General features: G+C 42.5%; 1 protein-coding gene across 2 annotated transcripts in view; it reads right to left on the bottom strand.

Moving 5' to 3' along the window:
• Positions 1-262: 262 nt before the first annotated feature.
• PTPRB (protein tyrosine phosphatase receptor type B) overlaps positions 263-27,707 on the bottom strand; it is a 119,131-nt gene continuing 91,686 nt past the window's right edge. For both annotated transcript variants that reach the window (XM_080660472.1, XM_080660471.1), the window contains 11 exons: positions 27,065-27,148; positions 26,944-26,961; positions 26,751-26,832; positions 26,060-26,150; positions 25,310-25,386; positions 23,238-23,372; positions 22,090-22,212; positions 21,734-21,897; positions 19,914-20,049; positions 12,212-12,332; positions 263-5,788 (listed from right to left, as the gene is read on the bottom strand). In XM_080660472.1, coding sequence (XP_080516598.1) covers positions 5,766-5,788; positions 12,212-12,332; positions 19,914-20,049; positions 21,734-21,897; positions 22,090-22,212; positions 23,238-23,372; positions 25,310-25,386; positions 26,060-26,150; positions 26,751-26,832; positions 26,944-26,961; positions 27,065-27,148 — 1,054 coding nt within the window. In that variant the 3' untranslated portion in view covers positions 263-5,765. The remainder of the gene's footprint in view (positions 5,789-12,211; positions 12,333-19,913; positions 20,050-21,733; positions 21,898-22,089; positions 22,213-23,237; positions 23,373-25,309; positions 25,387-26,059; positions 26,151-26,750; positions 26,833-26,943; positions 26,962-27,064; positions 27,149-27,707) is intronic.

The following is a 27,707-nucleotide window of genomic DNA, read 5'->3' as shown; positions in this document are numbered from 1 at the left end:
TCGGTTGCTAACAAACTAAGGAACTAAACACAAGAATTTAGCTAGCGACAGTTAACTTGAGCATCTGTCCTATGCACATAATACTCTGGGTAACCAACTCAGCACTCAGGAATTAAGGTTAAGACAGCCATGCTCTTTATGATAATGGCTTAGAAAAATTGTCCCATTTAAAAGCAGTCACTTCTGACCTTTCTCCTGAGCAGAAGGATGACAGAAATTGATATATGAGAAATAGGTGAATAGAAGACAGGACACTTTCCTTGAACAAACAGCAGTTTTATTCCTGTGCTCCTGAGAAGGTGTGTAAAATACCATATAGAATTTTTGACCATGGTTACAAATATGAAAATATATTAAGCAAATACATAATTTAAATAGAAAGGGTAATGAAGTTCTTTGCTCAAACAGATTTGGTTAGAAACACAACACTGTAGGGGAGGTACTATAGTATGAAAAAAATAGAATCCATCTATTGCCATTTTAAATAACCAGATTTGCAGAGAAAGAATACAGGATATTAAAAATATAAAAGTGCTCTATTATAGAACATAAGCTCAGTTGCGGGATTTATTTACATTATTTATTGAAACTTCACACAAGTCAAGGAACAGTCAGATGAACCTCCATGGGCAATAGTGTTATTAGACACTGACTACTTAACATCCAAAGTATTGGGCCAGGAGCAATTTCCACTCAAAAAGTGTATGTTGACTATCTCTAATCCATTCACTAATTTCTACAAGATGGAAGGAGAGAAGAGGTTAAAGACTTTGTCCTTGTAGAATTCATAAGCCTGATAAGTCCCACTGGAAGAGCAGAGATAAAGAACTCTTCGGATAAGAACATTGTGCACCTGGTTATCAGTGTAGCTGAGACTAGGAAATTTCCCCAAGGCCATGCAGACTCCCCCATTGGCTTGCAAATGGAATACTGTTCAACTCTTATAACAAACCACAATTACCTATGTTCCTTTCTTACTAGGATGCTTATCTACTTATTCTGCTATTAAAATACATCTCAAACATAACAGAAAGCTAACTCTTAGGGTAAAAATAGTATTTCTTAAAAGGAATTGCTTAAGGCAGAAAACAGCCATAACTAACCTTTCTTGTGCATATTCTAGAAGGGACACATTACATTTGTCGGACATTATTCACAGTTTTGCACAATGTATTTAGGTATCAAATATAAAATCATGTACAGTGGCATATATGTTATCAAAATAATCTTTGGTAAATCTGTTAATAGATTTATTTCCATTCCCTAAACTTCTATTTTAGGAACATTCACCAACCATTTCATTATTTTATGAATGTATCTATATAGACAACCTCTTTAAAAAAACAACTTGCTTTATTATATTGCATACATTTATTCCTAGGGAGCTCCCCTACAAGTAAAGAGTATTCTTTTAGTCAGAAATATTTCCATTGCTAGAAACATTTTTAGAACGGAACAGATTTTTATATTATCATGGCTGCATCAAATGATACCCTGCATTTTAACTAAAATGGCCATTTTCAAAGGCTTCATCCACTACAAGAATCTATGTTCAGAATTCCAAAATCAGTCAATTTAGTCAAACACCTGGTCAAATAACAAAACCAAAGGAATCAGTTCAATTGCTTCATCAGCTAAATCAGTCATTTTCAACTGGAGTGCAGAGGAACACTGATATGCCACAAAAATTTTAAAACATGCAATACCTACTCTTGTGTCCCTTAAACTATCAGATTTTATAAAATGACAGCAGCTAACACAATAGCCATCCAATGTGAATGAATAAAAATTATACCTTTTTTTTTTTGTCAGATTGGCAAAAAATATTTTTTGGGGTGCCGCAGAATTTTAGTAATTACTTTATGTGTGTCTTGAGATGAAAACAGTTGAAAATTGCTGACTTGAATCACCTGGCCAACGTCATCAAAGTGCATTAACTCTCCAAAGGATAACAGGTGCTAATAGAAACATGACATTTCTAAAGAACAGTCCGGATGCACGGAAGGGCTGCCGTTTTCCCTTCCTGATGATGTCTGGTTAGATCTCCGTTTCTAATAGTTCCCTTTCCTTGCAGCATTTCATTTGCTTTCAGCAGTCATTGTTTACAGATTTTCCGTTAAAATACTCAGAAACTTGGAGACATTTGGGCTGCAGTGGTTTCCACTCTTCAGAAATGAGGTAGGGTTGAGTGCTTGCTCACAGCCACCTGGAGGAGCAGCCATTCCCTCTTGTCACTCTGATCAACTCCTCTCATTTCCTCAATGAAAAGGAACCTGGAAAGTCCTTGAACCGCTGCCTTGAGCAAGCAGCTTACTATCTGTTGTTGTTCACCAGGTCAATTGTCCTGGCTCATGTGTGTGAACTTGTCTGGAGGACTCCAGAGTTGGGGCTTGGATCCTACTACTTGCTGTCAGACAGATCTGGCAAGTTACGGTTTCAGGATTCCGACCTCAAAGGCCCAGAAAGCCAACTGAATGCAAAGTTAGTAGATGGCCGGTCATTTTCTTGCAAAAGGGAGAGGAATGTTTAATATAAGAAACTGCTTCCTGAGACACTAAGGCAAGAGAATCAGAGTGTGAAGTGTAACATGTGAGGTCTGTTTCTGTATTGCTGGACAACTGCTTAGTAGTTTTACATTATTTTCACACGTCCTTTTGGGTTTTCTTCCAAGATGTAATGCAATTAACTAAAGACCCTCCCAAACAAAACTCTCCAAAATGTCTGTGTGCTGCAGTCATCTTAGTGTTTAAAAGTGAAGTCCTGGTTGTCTCTTCTATGAGATGGAGCCTGAGAAGACTACAAAATGCTAATGAGTGTAAGGAGGTAAAATGAACAGAAAATAAAATCACATTTGACTGGGAAAGCAAAGGTATTCTAAAGGAGAAGTGGGCAGGCAGGTAGTTAGTGAAAAAGAGGACCCCATCATCATCCAGGGATGGTAAATCACGAGGGACCAATGTGTGTAGGCCCAGACAGGGAAATGTGCTTTGAAAAATCAGATTCAAGAGCTGAAAATTGGCTGCTATCCAGAGAACAACAGAATGATGATACGAAATTGACTTAATGAGTAGAGATTAAAGGAGTTAATTATAAAGAACTTGGGTAAATAATTATTAAGATGCAAGACGGGACTCTCTCAAGGTTGGATAAGTCAGAACACTTTGAAGATGATGATTAAAGTGTGCCACACAGGTGCAAAGACAGGATGCCCACCAGGACAGGAAACGGAGTGTTTACCAAGGCAGAACACGGGATGGGATTGAATTAAAATACATCCAGTTGAGCTGAAATGTCAAGGAAACCTTTTTTTTTTCTCCCTCCTAAATTTAATAAATAGATCAACTAGATTACGTATTTAGTCTTTGGTGGCAGTGGGTGGGAAGTTAGGGAAATAATTGTTGCTAAGGAGATTTAAAATTGGATAGGTGGAGGGTAAGAATAAATATTTCCTAGATTAGACCAAAAGAACATACAGTTTCCCCTTGTCATGTCCATTTCCACGACTCTGATTCCACCCCAGACACACCAGGCAGGGTATGCGGGTGTGATTGAGTGCTACAGATGTGTAGCTTTTTATGGTTTCAGTTTTTGGTTTGTGCAGTTGATTGCTCTCTTTTCTAGATTCGGTGTTTGCTATGGATGCAGCGTCAGCACTGGCCAGTGTGGCCTGGGGAAGGCTGCCCACTGCTGTGGACTGACACGGCCACCTCGCTGCCTCCCTGAGGGCCTCCATAGGGCTTCACTGAAAAGAACAACCACCACCCAACTTTGTGACTGTGATGCATTCCTTATGCCGGTAGAAACATGTAGTCCTAGGACACTGCCCCGCAGGCTGCGGGTACCTACTACAAGCTCCCTGAATGAATGAAAAGCCAAGAGGAGTTTGTCTTTCCCCGTACTGGTGTGCTTTGTGCTGAGCAACATTAGTCTAAAATGCTGCGGATTTTGGTCTTGCTTTTACCTTTCAGTGCGGGGAAAGTTATTCCTAAGAGACACTGCGTCTCCTAAATCTCTGACTTCCGTTTCCTCCCTGCCACACGTACATATATGTTGTTCCTTTTCATTTTTAGAAAATGCAGCCAGTTCCCTGAAACAGAATCAAAGCCTCACAGTGTCATTCACGAAGGCGCCGAGCACAAGGAAACTGTGGAAACCTGGAACCCTGCTATTACTCATCATCTTCCTTCTGACAGTTTCCCCGTTTTCATGCGTCTCAAGTAGCCCTGGAACGTCTCTGGCTTGGGTGTGGATTTTCCTAACTATAAATAACTATTTTGGATACATGTAATGATTTTCAATTACTATGCCAATTACACGCATTCGAGTACTTGTAGAACTTTATGGTAGGTAGCAAAAATATACACTTTGAAAAGAGGTGTTCGCTTTGCAAATGAAGCTGTGAGATCAACAAGCTTGATCTCTAATTCTTCCGTTTATTACAAAGAAATCTGCCGTGCAGAAAAGGCCACCGCTCCTGGCCGTTCTCAGGCTGCGCTGAGGATCCCACACAGGTGCTTCCCGGTCCTCCCTCAGGCTGCACATGGAAGGGGGCCAGGCCCGCTTTCCGACTCACAGAAATCTAGCAGAGCCAAAGCAGGCACAGATACTGAAGATAAACTCCGTAGAGTAGGTAGTGTCCTTTATATGAAAAACAACTTAAGGTGACTGTGTAATATTTGGACCTCAATGACTTACTAAGAGTCTTTTGGAAAATTTTATACGAAGCACCACTGAGCCTTTTTACAACAATTAACTGTATGTGACGTTTATGGACATTTCTATAAAAATATTGATATTAGGTCCTTTGATCAGGAGTATAATTTGCCACTACAATCTTCTTCTGATGGGAAAGCCAAGTATGACCGGCATAATTTTGACGTTTCCTGGAAATGAGACAAAGACCAGTGTGTGCATGTCGACCAACACATCCGTGACGGTAAGGGCACCCGTGTCCACACTCCACACTGCGGTGCAGCGAACAACCCCCTGTCGCTACGGATGGTGGCCCCAGTTTGCTTATGTTTACAGGCAGGGATCCAGGTGGCATTCCTCTTGATGTAAGAATTTATCACTTCTCTTTACATACTTCTCTACCACAACCCTCCCCGCTGCAGCCTGGACTTGCCCTGCAGCCCCTGGCTGACTGCTTTGGCTTGAACCTCTGGCAGGAGAAAGGGTGAGAGAAACCGCTTTATGCACAGCCATCTCCTTGGGCTTCGGTGCTACTTAATCCCTTCCCCCTCCTTGCAGTCCTTTTTTTGACTGTCCTATTTGTCCAAATAGCATTTGGATCGTCTTTGGATCCCAAGATTCATAAGACAGCAATGCAGCAAAGCCAGTACACTATATGCTCTCCCCAGCCCGTCCTTTCTCCTGTTCAGTAAATATGAAAACTGCCAAAAACCAGGGCCCCAGAAATCCCCTCTGCAGCCACATCCACACCTGTTTACAGCAGTCCTGTCATGCAGAATTAGTTTATGTAGAACAACCCATGGACACTTTGGTGTGGAAAATAGTATTATATAAAGCTTAATATTAAACATTATGAAAAAAATACATATTTACAGAAGAAACTACAAAATACAACTATGTACAATAATATCTGTTACTTTTAAATTACATAAATTCTTTAAAATTCTCCAGATTAATAAATTATACATAGTATCAATAGAAATAGTTGGCACCTCTGTAGGGCATGAAGCGAGTTAAAAAAAAAAAAATCACACAGTGAATAGCTTTTCTCCAGGATAGCTTCTGGTACATCCTCAATGCCTAGGATAGCCCGCATCTGAAAGGAAGGACACTGTAATTAGAGACGGTAGCAGGGCATGTCACAGTTGCTTGTTCTGCTTATGAAAATTACAAATGGGAAAGACTAGTGAAAGTGACTAAAACTCAATCTAGTTTAAGGTGAGACAATCCCTGTGGGGGCCTGGTCATTCCATTCAGAACCATCTAGAATTGGAAAGGACTAGTGATTCTGGTCCAAGCCCTGTGGCTTCACAGATGAGCCCACAGGCCTTGAGAGGAAGAATAGCTGAGGGTTACATAGCTTGTTAATGTTATTTACCCGAGAGCTAGGACCTGAATCCTAACATTCAGATGCCTGAAGGTAACCATAGCATCCTGAGCTTCCTTCAGGAGCACCCAGGATTACTCTAAAAGAAGACTTGAGCAAGTCAAAACAAGACAAAGGGACCTCCCAGCTCGCTCCTTCCTGGAGCTTCTTAAAGATCCTGACATGCAAAAACCTTAATTTACTATACAGATAAATTAGGGGGTAACTGTTCACAACACAAAAGGATTATCTGGTTACAAAGGACTCCTTTAAACAGCAGTTCTCTCTTGTATTTGTGCTTTACAGTTTACCAACGATTTCACATACTGGCTAATGGGTGGGTGTAGAGTGTTGGAAGCCACCCATTGCCTTCACTAGCAGAGAGATGTGGACAAGGAACCCGGAAGGCTGGTCAACCTTGAAGCTGTGAAAGGTCAGAGCCAACCACCCACTGTCTAGTTGAGACAAAGGGAGCTAAAGCAACTTCCACCTTTTAGTTTTATGTAAATCCTTGCTGATTGGCTATTATTGGAATTGTCTGCCTAAAAGCTATAGGTATATCCCATAGTCTTAATAAAAGGGATAGCAAGGCCAGAGTGGAGTGGAGTACTTCCCCTTGAGTTGGGCTCCCGCCTGGCCCCCAATATTTCCAAATTAATATTTTCTAGTCTCTTTCATTTGCATGCGGCCTCCTCCAGAGCCCGAACCCTGAACCTGAACCCTGAACCACGTGGGACATGGTGGGGGACACTCGCGACTGACAGCCCAATGTGGGGTACTCGCAACTGGCACCTTCGACATGGACCTGTGGAGGGGATGATATTTTTGCCTAGAGTGAAGAAAGGAAGATTACACTGAAAAGGTGGGGAAAAGATCACCATATAGGTGAGGGAAATTCACCCCACGCAAAGCCCACGATCAGCTGCAGAAGTCTCGATCTGTAAGTAGGGTGGGAACGTCTTTTTCAGCCAGGCTAATGGGGCAGAATTAGGTTATGAAGTAAACTTTATTATAGACTTTTGGTTTGCATGCTTAAGGAATGTGGTTTCTTGTTCAAATAAAAATCTTAATTTGTATTTGGAATCTAAAATCTGTAATAAGTAATGAAACTCTGCTGCTGAAACTGCCTCTGGTGCAGAGAAATTCAAAGGTGGCAGGAGAGGGCAGGGCTATCTGCTCTCTTGCAATGAGATTACTTAAAGTTTTGTTTAAAAATTATAGAAGAACTCACAGGGAAATGAAAAATTTGGCCAAATTGGGTGCTAATAATTACTTTGGAAAGCGAAAAAGAAAGAAAAAATTTAAGATCTGTCTTTATCTATTAAGCATGAAAAGATACGCAGCCAGATCTGTTACTGAAAACTTCCCCCAGAGCAAGCAGGATGTGGGGGAAGGGAGACACGTGTCAATCCAATATGGAAGCCCACTCTCCCAGTATGCTGATTTAAAGTACGCTTTTTGCCATGAAAACTTTTACAAAATTTAGAAATGCGTCTGGGATATCTGTGCACGTGTAAAGAGAAAAGCTAATTTAAGACAAAATGTGCGCACGGTCCGATTTCGGATATTAGATAGGTCTTAAACCCGACTTGACTCTTTACAAGGGCTACAGAAATGAAAAACCCAAGACCGGCTTTTTCCTAAGAAAAATGGCAGATTTGACCAAAAGGAAAGAAATTCAAGCTAGTTCCAGCATCAGGATTCACATTTCCATAATAAAGAGTTATTTTTAAAATGCTAATGAAGGGTGTTAAAAAGCTAACTTTTAAGGCCTTCAAGAAAATCAGTGAATTGCGTTACAAAATAATTTATCCAAAGTAAATGCCTTAAAATAATTGGAATTGGATTTGAAACTCAAAAATGGTTGAAAAAGCCAAAACCGGTTTGGCTCAGTGGATAGAGCGTCAGCCTGTGGACTGAAGGGTCCCGGGTTCGATTCCGGTCAAGGGCATGTAACTTGGTTGCGGGCACATCCCCAGTAGGGGGTGTGCAAGAGGCAGCTGATCGATGTTTCTCATCGATGTTTCTGACTATCCCTCTTCCTTCCTCTCTGTAAAAAAACCAATAAAATATATTTTTTAAAAAAATGGTTGAAAAATATATTATAAAGATCAAGTAGCCCAGATAAAGACTGGCTACGCCCTTTGTTAATGGAGGAAGGGGTGGTCACCCTTCCCCCAGCAGACAGGTAAATCAGCTTCCCGCCAGTAGCCATTCTTTAAGGACAATTTTGCATTTGAATATCTACAAGCTTGCTACTCAACTTGCCCAGGCAGAGAAAAAACATGGTTGGTTTAAAGTTAATTATTGTATTTTTGAAATTTATTCTTAAAAATATAAGTGTTAATAATCAAAGAAATGCTAAATATTTGACTTGCCAGCTCTGAAAGTTTAAAGTTCAAATTAAATTGGGAGAAATTATATAGTTGTAATTAAATGCCTAAAGTAAAGAAATTTAAAATGTGTTTTCTCTAATAATTAGGAATTTAAAATATGTTGTTTATTGGTCTAATAAGAGGATAAATTCTGTGATCCCAACTGAAAATTTTAATATAAAGATCAGTTAAAATTTAATTGATATCTTAAGATAATTATAAAAAAGTAATATAATCTTTAAATCATGTATAGATATTTGTTTGATGGTTTTTTTCCATGTTAAAATTTCAAGGCTTTAACCAAGAGATGATTCTTGGAGAGCTCCAAGGGCCCAGAGTAATTCAAGAAGTTATTCTCTCTTCTTAAAGGAAATATTTTGAATTTAACTGATCTAATATACTTGAAATTGCATGGAAAGCTTTATCAAATAAAAATTAATAATTATATTTTACTTATAAATGTTATGAAAGTTTTGGCCTCTCAGGAGGACAAAACAAAATTTCTAAATAAAGCCAAATTTTTAACAGCAGAATTTTAAAACAATTAAAAATAATAAAAAGCCCATAGCTGCCATGTTGGCCTCATGGCTTGCCACTCCCCGCTCTTTGAAAAAAGTTACTGAGACCTCCCATGATCCCTCTGTATATGCTAATTAGCCAAAGGGGATACTCTTTAAAAATAAAATTCTAGCTTAATAAAAAGGAGAAATTTGAAAATTTTGAAATCTCTTTCACTGATATTTACAGGGTAAACTAAGATTGTTGTTAGAATATTAAATCTGACAGTAAAATAGCAGACAAGTTTATTGTAATGAGATTTCTTGTGACATGGCTATTCGGCTGTAGGCTTCAGCACCCAGCAGCAGCCCTGTAGGTTGCTTGTCTTAAAGAAAGACAAAGAGTTTTAAATGAAACTCTCTGTAGCCTGAGAATTATTTTGGAAGGAAATAGAGGTTTTCTTCAAACACCTGAAGAACTGTAATTAAAAGTCAACAAATTTGGCCTCATAAACTGAAGTAAATAATTTGTGTTTTTGCCTCCCTGACAAAGTTTATGTAAAGTTATTTAAAAACTAATTTAAGAAGTCTAATTAATATCATTTACTGTTCATAACCAAGGACAAGAAAAATTAAATTAATAAAAAAATTATACATATATACCTTATTTCAGACTAATTTAAATTGGCTAATTGAAATGAATGAATATTCAAAAATAAAAACTTAATTGTGCTGGACCACAAACTGTTCCTAAAGTATTAACTAAAATTTTTATTGATGGTTCATCTCATAGTAAAATTGCCAAACATGCTATGAATCCAAAGCAGTCATATTTTTGTGCAAAAAAATTAAAGTTAAAAGTTATCAAGACTGCATTAAAAAATTTCCAAAAGCCTCCTAATATTTAAATCAAAAAAGGGGGGATAGTAGCGTAATATCCTGTAAGAAATAATATTCTGTAAGTAAATTACATCAAAAAATGTTTACTTTGAAAATTAATTTTCATTTGTAATGCTAACAGCAAGACACCCATGAAAAATCACATGGTGTCAAAATAAGCCAAAGGAAAATCATTTGGGGAAAAATGAAAAAGGATCCCAACTCAAATTTATAGAAAAGATTTTTTTATTAACCTTTGGTCAAGAATATGTTTGTATATTTCCAGAAAACAACTCCAAGACCATGTGGATTCCTGCAACAGCAGATCCCAGAGAGGAGCTGACCGGATTGCTACAGCCATGAAGACAAGAGGAGAAACAGTCCAGAGATGGAAGCCGCTGAAGACGCCTTGCTATGCTAGCAGTCAGCAGCTGTGTGTCACTGCAGGTTGCCCAGGACCAAACCATAGAGGGTCGGACCTGCATTTGTCCACCATCCAGAACTGAAATATCATTGCTGACATATACACATAAGGAACTGTTGGACATTGAAATTGGGACTCAAAACTGTTGGTCATTGAAATTGGGACTCAAGAAACTGTTGGCCCAGAAAGAAACTTACTACAGACTGGTTCATCTGCCTCTCGGCATAACCACTATTGCTTGTCTCATTTTTGTTCTTATATGTTTATTTCTAGTCTGCAGATGCAAGATTTTTTAAGGAAAAAAAACCGGGGGAGATGTTGGAAGCCGCCCATTGCCTTCACTAGCAGAGAGGTGTGGACAAGGAACCCAGAAGGCTGGTCAACCTTGAAGCTCTGAAAGGTCAGAGCCAACCACCCACTGTCTAGTTGAGACAAAGGGAGCTAAAGCAACTTCCACCTTTTAGTTTTATGTAAATTCTTGCTGTTATTGGAATTGCCTGCCTAAAGGCTATGGGTGTATCCCAGTCTTAATAAAAGGGATAGCAAGGCCAGAGCAGGGTGGAGTCTTTCCCCTTGAGCTGGGCTCCCGCCTGGCCCCCGATATTTCCAAATTAATATTTTCTAGTCTCTTTCATTTGCGTGTGGCCTTCTCCAGAGCCCGAACCCTGAACCTGAACCCTGAACCATGCGGGACGTGGCGGGGACACTCACAGTAGAGAGTGCAGAGAACAAAATAAAATTGAAGATAATTTAGAAATGGAGATAATAAAATAGCTCTGAAATAATGTTAAAAAACAAAAAAAGGTCTGATGTATAGACAGCTATTGGTCCATGTGGCAAGGACCTGAGACCTCTGCCACTAGCTCTGTGAGTGAGCCATCCTGAGGTGGGCCTCCAGCCCCCACAACCCCCCACCTCCAGAGGCTGGTAGACCTTGCCAATGTCTTGACTGCAACCTCATGAGAGACCCTGGGCAGAACCACTTTGTTAAGCCCCTCCCAAATTCCTGATCTACAGAAACTGTGAAATAATAAATGTTTGGGCTAATTTGTTAGGTGGCAACAAATCACTAATGCAATGATTCAGTGTGCCGAATGAAGCTTTAATGATGGTCTAGAGTGGGAAGAGTCATGCAGATCCTTCATTTGACAAGTAAGTATTGTCTGATCAAAGCAGTGCCTTATAAAGTTTACTTATATATTTTTCCTATTGAATTTTTTATTGAAAAAAATGTTACATGCTTGTTCTAGAAAATTTAAAAAACCCATAAAGTGAAAGAAAACCATATATTATTTTATTGTTCAGAGAAATCTGTTTTATTATCGTGGTATATTTCTTTCCAGTCTCCCCTCCCCACCACTATGTATTGTTTACATTTGTTTTAAATTCTGCTTTTCTTATTTATAAAAATATCCATGTTATTATATCTTCAAAAATATAGTTTTTTAAGACTGAATTGTATTCTGTTCAGGGAATGTACCATGATATACTTAGTCCTCCATTGTTAAACATTTAGTTTTTTTCACTCAAACTTTTAACTATGAAAAGCTTCATGCATAAAATTTGTCAGTGCTTAGGATGGAAGTAGAGATACCAGCTGATAAGATAAGAACATATTAAGAACTTTGATACATATGGGCAAGTTTTTCTCCAAAGGGATTTTATAATTTGAACTCTCAGTTGTGATTTCAAAGCATCCTCCCCAGCAGTGATCCCTAGCTCTTAGAAATATTAAGTAGAGTCTTTACTAGAGGGCACCCCAGGCCAGGTAGGAAGAGAGCAGTGGAATCAGTGTTACCTGTGGGAGTCCCCTCCCCACTCCACCTCTCTCCCCTGCTGCCCTCTGGGAGGGCCTTCCCTCCAGCCTTTGGGTAGAAGAAGAAATAGATGGTGCATGTTGGAAGAGCTTTAAGTCTTGAATGGTTTCTGGGTCAATTATATCTTGATAAATGAACCTGTAAATTAGTGAAGATTCTACCTCTGTGATACTCTGGATTCACATTTTCGTAGATTGGAAACAAGGGATTTTCCTGTTCGCTCCGTAGCTTCCTTGCTCTGAGGACATCTCTTATACACTGATGAAGGTAGACATACTGACACTGTGAAAAAGCAAAAAACACATCAGAGAAAGGCAAGTCCTCAGTACAAAAAAGATGAGAGATTATCACAAAACAAGAACAGTAATGAGATCCTATAAGATTAGCAAATTTCTTGATCATCACTTCACTAATGGTCTCTACTACATAGAAGAGTGACAGCATTCTATTACCACTAGGAAGAGAATGATGATAATGGGCAGAGGGGTGGTGTTTATCCCTCCTTTCTTACATGCATACAATACATATTTATAGAGTATGTTCTATGGAGGCCAACTACTATCTCTGGCACATGGTATATTCTCCACAAGTATTTATTAAATAGATGAATCAATGCCAAACACAGTGCTATACATTTTACATACATTATTTCATATTTTGATGACCTTGTGAAGTAGATATAACCATCCATATGAATGAAGACTCAGAGAAGTTAAGTAACTTCTCCAAGGTCACAAAGCTAAGAAATGGAACCCTAGGATTTGATCCTGAATTGTCCTCAAACTTCATGTTCTTCTCACTATACCAGTTTTCTTAGATGAATCCTAGTTTCATTGTATTATTGAATGACAAAATCATGTCACTGTGTATTCTGCTGTTTTATTTCCTTTCTTTTGGGTGTATAGTGAGAAAAAGGAAATGTATACAATAGACACCAGTGGGACTATCAGTTCTTTGAGGGCAAGTTCAGTGTCTTATCTGCCTTGATTCTCTCAGCATTTGAGTCTGGCTCATGGAAGAATCTCAAAGACACTGGCTGATGGCAGAGAACTACAAAGGGTTACACACCTGTCAACTATCTGAGAGCTAACTACTTTGAAAACAGAAACAAATACAGATGAGTCAGTGTTTGGTGACTATAAAGACACCATGAAGACCTCATAGGAGATGTCACAGGCAGCTAAACTTGCGCAGTGGGCCCCATTCCTCACCACCAACTGAGCTCTCTAGTAAGGGAAGGTATGTCCATGTAAACTTCATACTTGGCCTTGGTCTCCCTTAATGATATAGCAACTGCTCCAGGGAAACAAGAGGTCAGGAAGAGAGCACACCACCACATCAGTGATGCTGGGCTCCTAGTCTGCATGCAGCTGGCCTAGGCTAAATCGTGAGGCTTCTCAGGATCTCAGTTTCTCCATCTGTCAAACAAGGAGGCAAAGGTCTCCTCCACAGCAAATGTCCTCTACCATTATCCAGTTAACTGCCACGCATCCAAAACGGAAACCATCTCCACACGCCACGATAGACGCTTACGGCGTGCAAATGGTTATACCACTTCAGGGGACACGACTTTGTGTTGCTGTCAACTAGATGGACTCCAGGATCAAAGTGGTCAGCCTTAGAGTATTTCATAGGTTGAGACACCAAGTGATACTATAAGATCCTCCCTCACCAACTATCTTTAAAAGTGAACAAGTATTTATTTTTATGGGTTGGCACTAGGCACCTCTCCTGATTGGAAGTTAGTTTGTTCAGCTACTCATGGGACTTCCTAATGTAGGTCTGGTATAATCATTAGGACAATTCAAAGACACAAAACAACCATAAATGAGGCCTGCATTAATATTAACTGTTCTCTGCCTTTCTGCTCACAAACCTTACTCACTTGTCATGAGGGTTTTATAACACCTTGATCTTGAAAATTCCAGGAGGGCACTACCCTGAAAACAGTTGCTAGCATAGGCAGTCTCTTTTCTTGCCATTTTGATAACAACCTACCAAATTATGACAGACACCTGTCTGCTTCCTCCCATCCAGAGCATGATTCACATTTCAATTCTCCTCAGATATTAAATTACTTTGGGATCTGAGCATTCAGTGGTGAATGAGCTCTAAAACCTCTATGTGATGCCTTATTAATAAATTCTTCAACAATGATCCACCATGGGCTTTGAAACCAGTTAATATTCATTAATTTGCCTTATCTTAAATATAAATTCTTTTCCCAATAGAATGTCCTTGAAAAATGATTACAACAAACCTTCAGGTTGTTAATGTGCTTCATTCACAAAAAGTAGACAAAGTCTAATATATGAATCTCAATCAAAAGATCATTTTTGGCTCTGTTTAGCTAACTGGTGAAGCCTCAGATCCACTCAATTTTGCCAAAAGTTGTAATATTAGGAATTTTTATACAATTATACATAGGCCTCTTCATGGTCCATTAGTGCAGAGTTGAGCAGAGGGGCAGATCCATGAACAAATACCTATAAGGTGATAAACGTAAGGCAGAATTGTGTGTAAAGCCTCATATATAAGAGGAAGTGATCAGATTCACTTCTGGGGGATGGCAAGTATCAAGCTAGAGAGAAAAGGTGACATTTGTTAAGATTTTGAGCAAAGAACTAGGACATTCCAAATGATGTAAACAGCATGAAGGTGCACATACATTCTGGAAGCTATGAGCAGTCTAGTGTAGCCAAAATGTCAGGTTCCTGGGTCATGGGAAACCCCCAGGACAATATTCCACATTGGCACTGAGATCCTCAGTCCTACAATATCCCACTGTTTCCTTCCCATGGGAAGCAGCTGAGAGTGACAATCACCTATTGCTCTTTAACAAGTTATAGCTCCATCTGAGCGTCTCTCCAGAGTCAGCTTGCCCCGAGACAGGCTACGAGAAGGAGGGACACCCTTGCAAATCTCTGGTCTAAAAAGACCTGCATCCCTTTGTGACCTAAATAAGGTAGAATTAAGTTGAGACTGACTATCCCCATGGACCCAGAAAAGGGTCAGAATATCCTTCCTCCTTTGCTGGAACAGTCAACGCCACCCCGCCCCCACAACCTCCCACCCCCCAGGGCTCAGCCACACCCCTCTGCACTCACTGCTAGCACCAAGTGAGCCTGCCGGGCTGGGCCAGGGCTCTGAGGCTGTAGGAGCAGCCCACCCTCAGCAGAGTCCTAAAGCCAGGCAGATAACACCTGGATTTGTTTGGGATTTCATTTGCTATGGGGGAAAAAGGGAGAGAGAAAATTCCCACTTCCTACAATGCTTATTTCATCATGAACAGAGGAATCAAAGTTCATCCTGGCCCAGGGAGGGGAACAACCCTAAAACCATGGGGGTGGGTGCGTTATGACAGGAACATGGAGAAGGAAAGAAGGAAGCTGGGGCCATGTTACAAAGAGGCTTGGCCACAAGGGTGAGAGTTTGAACGTCATTTTACAAGCAATGGAGAGCTTTCTAAGATTGCTGTGCCAGGAGTTACAAGAGTGAGTTAGTTAGAGAACTTGGCTGGTGGCAGTGGTGGTGAGGAGTTGTCCGGACAGACGCTGGAGACAGCAGACTCACTGGGAAGCCACTGCAATAACACCCAGTGAGGGTTGGGAAAGGCTGGGCAAGGGCAGGGCAGTGGGTGAGAGGCTAGGACAGGGAGAAAGGTGCTGGCGGAACTGACAGGCCTCGGTGGCTGCCTGGATGCGAGAACTGTAGGAAAAGCAGTCAGACCCCGTGCTTAGGCGGTCAGAGGTCAGATGGAGGGCAAGGCGGACGGAAACACTGTTACCTGAAACCGAAAGGAGCGAGAGCCGCAGTGCTTTTGTGGCTATCACTGCGGTTTGTGTTTTGAAAGGCAGGTGAGGAGTTGAGTCTAGATGACTATAAGGCTTCCAGGAGGAACTGTCTGGCAGCCAGGTGCTTAGGGGAATGCTGGGAAAGGAGAATGAGATTTGGGAAACATGGGTGTGTGTGGGAGTGGGGGCCATTGCAAAGAATAAAGGTAGCGGCAGAAGAGCAGTGCCTTGAGGACAGAACCTCAGGGAAATCAAGCTGTGAAGAGGCGCCCTGAGGAACCAGAGCCACAAAATCCTCAGAGTCAGGAGAACAGAACTGGGGAAAGGAGTTATGGCCAAGAGAAGGAGGGGGAGCTTTGCACATCATGGTACCCCTGCCCGGGAAGTCACCCAGTGATATTTACCGTAGGGAGTGCTCAGAGCGCTGGGCAGGTGTGTGGAAGGGACACATGACCCCAAAAGCCTCTAACAATAACCAGGGAGTCGGAACACACACACACACACACACACACACACACACACACACACACCCTTGAGACTACTTCAAAGGTGATAATCTCCTTTTATTAAGATTACAAATTAAGTATCGGTTTGAGTTTGCGGAAGTGACAAACTAATAATGAATCATTGGCACTGACGTTTTAGCAATGTAATTGTGAAATATTTGTTCATTCATTTAATAGACAAAAAAAAATATTGAGGCTAGAGAGAAGGAAAACACGTTCCTGTCCTCTAGGAACTCGCAGTCTTGGGAGAAAGCGGAAGGCTATCTGGTATGAAACGGTGTGACATAATTCTGCCACCCTTCATGAAATAACAGAGCTAGACAGTGGTCCTCAATGGCTGCCCCAACCTTAAGTGAAAAGCTGATGAGGAGCGTGAGAGCGGATGTCACTGTCAATTCCATCAGCACTGACAGAGACTCACACAGACAGGAAGTCCCTCCTGACCTGATACAACAGGAAGTACTCAGCACAGTCCATGAAACGCTGTGGTGGTAAAAAGGGACCTGAATTTAGGGGAGCCTCACACTGGCAGACAAAAACTATGGGGAACAGATGACACATTATCACCAGGAAAACACAGTCAGCCACATCCAGAATGTGGGAAATCTACAGAACAAATAAACTGGTCTCTTTACCAAATATATGGCAAGGAAAACAAATTAGAGGGAAGATCATTATAGATTAAAAGAGATTTAAAAGAGACCTCAACCAAATGCAATGTGTGGACATTGTATTCTAATGCAAATCAGGTATGAAAAGTCATTTTTGACATAATTAGAGATATTTAAACACTGACTGAATATTATATGATATTAAGGAATTTTGATTAGATTTGTTAAATCTGATTATACTGGGATTATAATTTTTAAAGGAGTCCATATTTTTAATTTGCACATTCACACACACACACACACACACACACACACACACACAGTATTTAAAGATGAAATGATGTGATAAGCAGAATTTTTTTTTAAAATAGTCCAATGAGGGCATGGGAACCAGATATGTGGGATGTAGATGAGAAAAGAACACAGAATACTGATAATTGCAGAAGCTTGAGTTTGGGTAGATGGAATTTCATAATATCATCTTTCCTAGTTTTATGTATTTAAAAAAAATTCCAGAATAAAATAATTGCTCTAATGAAAGCACTCCTGGGCCAGGGCAGTGGTGGTGGGAGAGGATCCCTGGTGTGGGCACTGCCTGCAGGAGGCGATGACACCAGTGTTTTCCCAAATGTGTCACAGAGTATGAGATAGGAGCATGTAAAATGTTCTACTTTTTTAACCCTGGGAATTATTTTTTAAATTACTTTTTAAAAAACTGATTTCAGAGAGAGGAAAGGAGAGGGAGAGAGAGATAGAAACATCAATGATGAGAGAGAATCATTGATCGGCTTCCTCCTGCATGTCTCTACTGGGGATTGAGCCCACAACCATGTGCCCTGACTGGGAATCGAATGTGACCTCCTGGTTCATGGGTCAATGGTCAACCACTGAGCAACACTGGTGGACAGGAATTATTTTTTAAATAGAGGATTTTGATGCATCACTATGTTCACTGCAGCATTATTTGCAATAGTCAAGATATGGAAGCAGCCTAAGTGTCTACTGATAGATGGTTGAAGAAAGAAGATGTGGTACATATATACAATGCTTGGCCATAAAAAAGAATGAAACCTTACCATTTGCAACAACACGGATTGACCTGGAGAGTACTGTGCTAAGTGAAAAAAGTCAGATAGAGAAAGACAAATACCATATGATTTCACTTATATGTGAAATAAAGAACAAAGTAAGTGAAAAAACAAAACAGAAACAGACTCATAGATACAGAGAACTAGGGTGCTGGGCTGATGGTTGCCAGAGGGGAGTGGGGTTGGGTGGAAAAGATGAAGGGATTAAAAAGTACAAAATGGTAGTTACAAATAGTCATGGGGATGTATAAATTACAGCACAGGGGATAGAGCCAATAACATCTATACTAATAAAAGCCTAGGTGGTCCTCGTGCATGATGTCATCACAAGATGGCCACCACAAAATGGCCACCAGAAGATGGCCACCACAAGATGGCCATGTGCACAGTGGAGGCGGGGCCCAGCGGCCGCTCCTCGAGGTGAAGCCTGGGGGTCCTGCAGCTCCACGCGGCGCGGAGGAGGCCGGTCCCGGCGTCTCTGCCGCCTCACGCTGAGGAGGCGGGTCACAGTAGGGGAAGGCAGTTGTGGGCAATTGGGCCAGCAGGTGAGGGCAATTGTGGGCGATTGGGCTGGCAGGGGAGGGCAGTTTTGGGGGTGATCAGGCTGACAGGGGAGGGCAGTTGTGGGTGATCGGGCCAGCAAGGGAGCAGTTAGGTGTCAATCAGGCCAGCAGGGGAGCGGTTAGGGGGTGATCAGGCTGGCAGGCAGAAGTGGTTAGGGGCAATCAGGCAGGCAGGCAGGTGAGTGGTTAGGAGCCAGTGGTCTTGGATTGTGAGAGGGATGTCCAACTGCTGGGGGATCGGGCCTAAACTGGAAGTTGGACATCCTCCGAGGGGTCCCAGATTGGAGAGGGTGCAGGATGGGCTGAGGGACAACCCCCTCTGTGCACAAATTTCGTGTACCAGGCCTCTAGTTAGTAATAACTATGTGTGGTGTTAGATGGGTATTAGACTTACAGGGAGGTCACGTTATAAGTTACATAAATGTCTAACCACTCTGCTATACAATTGAAACTTATATAATATGGAATGTAATTGAAAAATAAAGGAGTTTTCAAAAAAAGTTAAATAAAGGATTTTGCAGAGTTACCTAGGAAACAGAAGGGTAAGAGAACTTGGGCCTTGGAAGGCAATTAACTGGGAAATGACATGCGTGGTCTGTGTGGGGAGATGGCCTGGCCCAGAGGTTGTGGGCAGTGGACTTGCTGCTTAGGGCCCGGGATTCTCTAGAGCAGGTTCAAGTGCCTGTCGGGCCATTTCACAGCTATTTAAAGCCTGTAGCCTCTGAACCTGTTTTCTAGCCTGGAAATAGAAAATAATAGCTCTCTTATCAGGTTATGGTGAAAATCTAATGAGCTAACATGTTCAAAAATGCCCTGCAAATGCCAAAGGACCACAAATGGATGCACTTGTCCTTCCCAATCAATGTACACTCCTTTGGTGTTTCCAGAGTTGGGGGATGCAGCTGGGATGGGGGGCTGGAGGAGAGAAGAGATTAGAATCTGTTTCCTCTTTACTAACTGAAGTTCTTGTGCTCACCCACCAGCCTATCTGAAAATGATCTTCAAGATGGCCTGGCTTTCTCCCAGGTATAATGCATTCATCACAATAATCTGTCTTCCTACACACCAACCTGCAGAAGATGGGCAACCAGCTCAATGAAGATAAGGGTACACACCATCCTGAAAGGTCCCTGAGATTTGTTTTAAAATGACAAGTCCTAGACAAATTGTGTACTCAGTGCTCTTTCTTTTCCCAATGAATCACGGTTATTTCCCCTTCTCAGATTAGAGCCTCGGGCATTTGGGGGGTTTGGGAGGGAGGCATGGAGAGCGGTCTGTGTCCTTCCACCTGTGACTCTTACCTCCGTCTGCACCATGTGAACCCTGTGAAGCCTTAGGTCATGCACTGCTCCATAGATGTCCACAGAGTCTTTGGAGTCTACCTGCTGGAGGATTCGGTCCAACGCGATGAAGGTTCCAGTCCTACCCACACCGGCACTGGAAGAGACGTGGAAGGAAGGCTGAGCCTTTTTATTACACTGGCCTTTCAAGAGGGCATCCAGAGACTAGCAAATCTTCCTTTTCCCTTCCAGGTTAGGGGAGGCTATAGGAACACTTCTTTCTCTCCACATGCTCTCTCAAAGAAATGCAACCTAGAGCCCCAGCCTCTGCCTCTTTCCCTCACCTCCCCGACCCCCCAGGGGTAGGTACTGCTCTGCACTTGGTGTGTATCATTTCCAGCCATGTTTTTATACTTCTCCTGCATCCATGAACAATATCATCATTTTATGTGTTTCAAAAATTTACTAAGATGATAACATGTTTCATGTAGTCTTCTGCCAACTTTTCCACTCAGTATGGTGTTTTGAGACTTATCCATGCCATTACCCACATATATACACTTTCTTTTAACAACTCTACAGAGTACACAAACCACTGCTAATCCATCCACTGCTAGTCCATTCCCTACTGTTAAAGGCACTCACATTCTCTGTTAAAGACCACATCGCCGTGAACACCATTGGCATACATGTGGGCATTTGCTAGGGCTGATATGTAGAGGTAGAACTGCATATCATAGGGTGTGAACCCCTCCAACTTCATTAGAGATTGACAATTGCTCCCCAAAGTGATTGCCTAATCTGGGGATTTTTGCTGTAAGTATTTCTAAGAAAAAGAAGAACAGTTCTCCAGTGGTCCTGGGTAAGCATGCCTGCCATTCCTCAGAAGGCAGGAAGCTCATGAGGACCTCACATTCCTATTAAAAGCATCAGGGTTCCAATGACATATAGAAGCAGGGCTCTAGGGTGCTGGGCTGATTGGGAGAAAGTGAGTGCCTTTGACATTTCTCACTGTAGCAATTCCCTGCTCTGTATTTATTAGTGCCATTCAGTTAGGACTATCAAAGAGTTGCTGCAAACATTAATTATGTAAACACTAGGCAAGAGAGAGAGAGAGAGAGAGAGAGAGAGAGAGAGAGAGAGAGAGAGAGAAAGTGGATTGCTAGGTTGATTTATGGGCACACAGTAGTCTGAAGCCAAGAGAATTCAAGAGGGAACATAAATTTAGGAGCAAAATTGGGTGCTACAGATAGCAGGTGCTACTCAGCTGGGAGGGAGGGCTAGAGCAGGGTCTGAAAGGACAGTTGGGGTTATTATAGATGGAGGAGAGGGAGAAGGCCATTGCAAGGAGTGAGAAGCAAGAGTAAGCATATGCCGTCTCCATTCTGGCTAGAGTGGGAGGGGGTTCTGGGAACTTGGATGGGGGATGGAGAGCCTGGAAGTCGCATGAAGACTCAGCATTTTGTACAGAAGGAAAAAGAGCAAGAGAACAATAGTTGTTTGTGAAGGAAGATCTAGCTGGGCAGAGGGAGGCAGTCTTCCAGGCTCTGTTTTATTTATAGTTTGATATCACTGGGCCCAGTGCCATGTGCCAAATGATCTTTGATTTGAGGGAGAGAGAAGGATGAGGAGTGAGGGTGAGAGAGAGGAGGGTGAGAGAGAGGAGGTATGTGAAGAAAGCAGGAAAGGAGAGAGAAGTCGGTGAAAAGGAATGACGCTGGAGAGAAGGACAAGTGAGCTAGCAACATCTGAGCCTCTCATCCTCCTCCCACCAGATCCCCACACTTCTGCCTTTTCCAGCCTTCCTGGTGTCATTTCATTGGCTCCGCGTGGCTGAGTACCTGCAGTGCACCACAGTGGGCCCGGCCCCGGGCGTCCTGTTGATGTAGTCCCTGACAGTCCTCACAAACTGGATCAGGGACTGGGTGGTCTCTGGGACTCCGTGGTCCGGCCACACTGTATAGTGGAAGTGGCGGATGAGCCTGTGTGCGTCGAGCTGTTCCTCCTGTAAGAGCAGAGAGGAAAAGAAGAAGAATGATAAGGATAATAAGGCAAAGCTTCCAGTTTGACAGCTGTGCCCAACCAGGAACACCTATGGGCTGCAACAACAGGAGAGGAACCAGCAAATATGCGATTCCCAGGTGACCTTCATCTTTCCAAGCTGGGTCATTAACTGAAATCAGACAAACCAACGCACACTGCATATCCTAAACTCCCGGATGGTCCACTCGGGCAGCACCGACTCTGAGAGCATCTGCAGGATGAGGTCCCCGTAGTAGAGCGAGTCCTGGTCCGCTGGCCAGTAATGGTCACACTTCACCTAGAGGAAAACAGACAGAAAAAAAGTGAGTCCGGAAACGTGACTCCTCCGTGAACCTGAACTTTCCCTCCTGGAAAGGTCTTCCTGAGTGGGAATCCAGGATCAGCTGCTAAAGCCATTTGGCATCTGCTCTGCATTAACCTGCTCATGGCCAGCGCTGAAGCCCAGCTGCTGCTGCCAGTGAAGGGGAGACACTCGCGGCGTGAGGAGCGAACCCCAACCTCTGACTCATTTACCTTTCAGGCACAGTGGGTCATGGTTGAGGTTTCTCTTTAACTTCCTTAGCATTTCAGTTCCACTAGCAGATAGGAACATCTCACAACGTTCCTTTTGAAGAAAGATCTAGCTGGGCAAAGGGAGGCTCTGTCTTCCAGGCCCTGTTTTGTTTATAATTTGATATCACTGTCCTAACCTGGGCCCAGTGCCATGTGCCAAATGATCTTTGAAAAGTCTGAACATTCATCTAAGCTCAAAATTACATGGAGAAAGACAGGAGAAAGAGGATTAGGAACATATATTATTGAACACAGGCACTGGGCACTTTACAGGTAATCTCTCTTTCAATCCTCCAAGTAACCATATAAAGTAGAGGAGTATAAGTGAGTTACAAGAGGTTTGCTTAATTTGTCCAGTTAACTATTTTCCGTTGTTTCTGCAGACATAGCCTAAAGTTCATGTCTCCTTCTTTCCTTTAGGGGCAGAGCCAATGACCCTGACAAGGCGTCTCCTCTCACCAAACACTGGAGGATGGAGCGTCGGCTGGTCAGTTAATCTTTCTGTGTCAGGGCACTTCTGGTGTTCCCAGACCTCAAATGAAGACACCTTGGACTGAAACTTCAGACCCAGGATCCAAATCGGACCTCACCTCCCAGAGCTTTGTTGAACTGTGTAGTGTGATTCACTAACAGCGTTCTCTCTCATACGACCCTTACTTAGCTTTGCAGGAGTTAACTTTTGATGGTGGGGAAGAGCTCCCTCCAGATGGCGGAAAGCAAAGCTGGAAGTCAGGAAGAGTGTTTACTCACTCGGCCCTTCTCCACACACTGGGTCACCATGACAATGTTGTGAACATTCTGTTCCCACGCCATTTTCCAGAAGTCGTCCTTAGTGCCAGGAAGAGGTCCCTGAGTAGCGATGTATTCTCTTCTGAAGTTGTTGCCCTGCGATGAATTTACAATATGGACAGTCAGAAACAATAGGCCTCTTCAGAACCATAAACAAAGAGTTAGCTGCCGATGCGATCGTGTGTAGGTCTTGGCCAGGCCCCTGACGAGAAAAAGATACTAACACAAGTGTCAAGGCTTGGAACAGGAAGGACAAAGGCTGGAATGTTGAACTATTGTTAAGAGCAAAATTCTTTTTTATTAGGCTGGGTCTATTCTAAAAGGCAATGGAGGGAGGACTCAGGTGATAATCTAGAAAACACTTAATCCACAATTGTGTGTGTGTGTGTGTGTGTGTGTGTGTGTGTGCGCATGCGCATGTATAGGTGTGTCTGAGGGATAGATTTTAATCAGGCTCTTTCCCTATTTAATGGAGAAGCTTGTAGTCCTTTTAGATAACTGACACTGGAATGTTGGTAAGAGAGGTCATGCAAGGGAAACTTAAGGAAATATAAATCACTGTCTATTGAGCACCTACCTGGTAACATGCTGTGGGCCAGTACTTTCCTAGATCTTATTTAATCTTAATCACAACTCTATAGTTAGGATATTTCACCCACTCATTCTGTACCCCAGCAATACAGAATTCCTGGCAGAACCTCGTGGAAGCTCTTTCTCTCCTTCCCTCTCCTCAGGGCCTCTACATTCTGTCACCTCTGCCACTCCCACGCCTCGCCCACCCAGACACTGCCTCTCATCTGGCTATTCCTTATTTATCCTCCAAGTCTCAGCGTGTTGCCTGCTCTGCTGAGCTTTCATTTATCTTCCTGTCTGCTGAGTGATGTTCTCCTGCTGTGACAACCTTGAACCTCTTGCTACTCAGACAGTGATCCTTAGACCAGCATCATGGGCTCACGTAACAGCCTGTGAGAAATGCAGAATCCCAGGTCCCGCCCCTACCCTGTTGGATCAGAATCTGCATTTTAACAATGATGTGGAGGTGTGTTTCTCAGGGCATGGCCTGGTCATGTCCTGATGCCCCAAAGCTCCTGAGAGTTCTTTGAGGGTCAGATTCTATCTTACCTGATTCCTGTGCATAGCTCAGTATTTGACTTATAGCAAGCACTTAACAAGTAGTACTCATTGAGTGAAAGAATAATTATTTGAGATCCGTATTACTTATCCTCATTGTTTAGAAAAGAAAATTGAAGTGACATAACTTGTCCAAGGTTACAGAGTCCAGTAAAGAGCAGAGATGGGACTGAAACCTGGATCTGTTTGATCTCAAAGCTTCTTCCACTGTAGGGTGCTATAGAAGTTAGCAAGTTAGCCGAAACCGGTTTGGCTCAGTGGATAGAGCGTCGGCCTGCGGACTGAAAGGTCCCGGGTTCGATTCCGGTCAAGGGCATGTACCTTGGTTGCGGGCACATCCCCAGTGGGAGGTGTGCAGGAGGCAGCTGATCGATGTTTCTCTCTCATCGATGTTTCTAGCTCTCTATCCCTCTCCCTTCCTCTCTGTAAAATATCAATAAAAAATGTAAAAAAAAAAAAAGAGAAAAGAAAACATTAAAAAAAAAAAAAAAAGAAGTTAGCAAGTTGACAGCCAGAATCTGAGCCCAAGGGTTTGACATAACCTTGGAGCCATGTCTGTGGTTTTCAACAACCCAAGTAACTTTGAATCAGCTTCCCTACTTAGGCAGCCTTGGCAGGGGAGATCCAACGCCTTTAGGGAGCTCCAGTCTTGGCCAGGGGCTCTAGCGAGAAAATGACCTATGAGAATGCATCCTGGATTCATTAAAATCTCTTGAGACTATAGCCATTGTGAAAAATGGGCCTTAGCAGTGATTAAATGGACACCCTGTGTTTTATGGCAATCAGACACAGTCTTGCCTTCTAAAACCTGAGAGCAGTAATAGCATGTAGGAGGAGAGGAATCTCCAGTGTGGTCACCCTTCAAAGCTTCACTGGGCACGGCAGCCTAGTGGTACACTCACAGGGATGTAGCTGGCATTGATGTAGTCGGAGCACGGGTCGTCATCCACATTGGACAGCTTCACTCGAGAGGCATCATCTGGAAGGAAGGTTATTGAGACAGATTTGCCACTGAGTCTTGGTGTGGTTTTTCTACGGTTTATGGAATGCTGATCCCCACAAGGAAGAATCCTCATCTTCACTTTGCAGATGAGGCTCAGGCAGGATAACTTGCCCCAGGTTGCATAGGTGGTTCATAAACACACAAACAACCAGTCCCCTCTGCGCTTTCCTTTGTAACACTACTTGTGACACTATGACTTTTTCCCAAGGAGTGGCCAGCTCCCTCTCACTGCTGGAATGAATACAATCCAGGAAAACTACCTTCTGTTGCTTCAGCTAATAGGATGAGGATAATTAAAATATGTAATAATTATTTAATAACAGTTGCTAACTGGAAACTTTGTTAGATAAACTTAGGTTGGCCTTTGCTGTTGTCCCTATTATTGCCCAGAGGCCTCCAAGGAGGAACAGTAGGACCACATGATAAAATGTCAACAGCAGAAGAGGCCTCTCAGAACCAGAATTGAAGCTTGTTGTTACCCATGTGGAGGGAGGGGCAATAACACCCACGCCATCCCTTTTTAAAGGCATTCAGAGCCTCAGATCTCCCAAATCCACCCATACCATATTTCTTTAGCCCATTTTATTCCTGGAAAAGAGGAGGCATGGCTAGAGGAAGACAGTATTACAACCTTCAACACAAAACTCACAGGGCAATATATTGTTGTATCGATTTTTCCCTCTGTTCTCCGGCAAGAGTGCAATATCACATGGTTGATTTCGACCCACGTCTTTTAAGTCCTATTAGGTCAAAAATAAATTTGCAAGTAGAGAATATGAAATAGAAGAAGACAAATCATACAATCTTTGAGGTGGATTACAATATGAGAATACATACACTAGCTACTGTTCATGGAATGCCTACTATTCTGTAGCATTAGCTCTGGTCCCCACAGCAATCCCACAGGAGGTATTCTCATCTCCACTTTACAGAGAAGATTCAGACAGGATAACTAACTTGCCCCAGGTCACATAGGTGGCAAAGCTGGGAACAGAATCCAAAGTCTGGGCACTTTTCACCAAAGCCCATTATTTCCCAGTCAAGCAAATGGCCAGGGTAAGTATCTGAGAGCCTTAGGTTTGCATTCGCAATTTATTCATTCTTTCTTACCATCGGATTCGGGTAGCACTTTGCTGAGCAAATCTGGAGATGAAATGGCCTGTGAGATTAGGTGGTATGTTGTGTGGGGAAAAGGTTCTGGCATAAAAGAGCACTCAGGTGAGATCCTACGTGTCATCCTAACTCCTGAGCCCAATCAGCCTGTGATTCCACAGGAAAGCTCGGGAGGAAACTTCTGCCGAGGACTAGGGTGCCAAAGCATAATCGCATCTGAGTTGTACCTCATACTCCTTGGATAGAAGGTAGTTGGAGTCAGCCTGCAGCTTCATGAAGTGCCCTTCAAACTGATTTACTTTTATTGGGCTAGGATAAAAATATGACAGAAGGAAAATTACTGAAGGAAACATGCCATAACCAGTTAGAGCTCTATTTCAAACGCAGATATGATAGTAATTAATGAGTTTTCTCTCTTACCAAGAAGTTTTCCGGTTACTGTGAAAGGAAGCCAAGAGAAGAAAGACCCCATTAGTAAAACTCACGCAATACAATCAACTCAGCTTTCAGTAAACGGTGTGAAGGAAGATGTGGTGCTCACCCTTTCTGGCCCAGGTTCAAGTGGACAGACAATGGCCGATCCCGGCGGATGCTCAGTTGGGCAGAGGGCCTTTCTCGACCATGGCTGTAACATAAGGGAGAGGACTTACATTCTAATTACGAGACATATTACATTAGGACTTCAACACATTTTCCATTTATGGTAAGGCTGTGCATGCTTGTGCATAGGTAGATTTTTCAGCGTTCACGTAGGTTTACACCCAGCCAACATCTCTTTGAGGAGGGGCGGGGAAGAGAGGAAGAGCATAAAGAAATAGATTTTTCCCACTCAGAAATGGATCTCTGCAATAGCTGGAGATTTGTCTTCTGGTTTTTGGCTACAGGTCACAATCACTTCCCACACTCTCAATAAAACTTTCCTTAAAAAAACCCCAGCAAACCTTAGATGCAAGACATGACATCAAGAGAGAACACAGTGTGCCAAATAAAAGAAATTCCCTAAGAGGAGAGAGTGTGGTTTGGGACCACATGCTTTGGTTCTTTTTGGTCTCTCCTTAAATTAGCACAGCAGCTATGAGCCATAAAAGGGTGATGTCAGCCATACTTTTCAGCATATTTCAGAAAACTGGTTGGGTACACAATTTGCACCCATCTCTGTCTTCATGAGAAGATGGAACCACACA

The sequence above is a fragment of the Plecotus auritus genome (assembly GCF_963455305.1).
Source record: "Plecotus auritus genome assembly, chromosome: 3".
Lineage (NCBI taxonomy): Eukaryota > Metazoa > Chordata > Mammalia > Chiroptera > Vespertilionidae > Plecotus > Plecotus auritus.
This window is presented reverse-complemented; position numbering and strand designations above follow the sequence as displayed.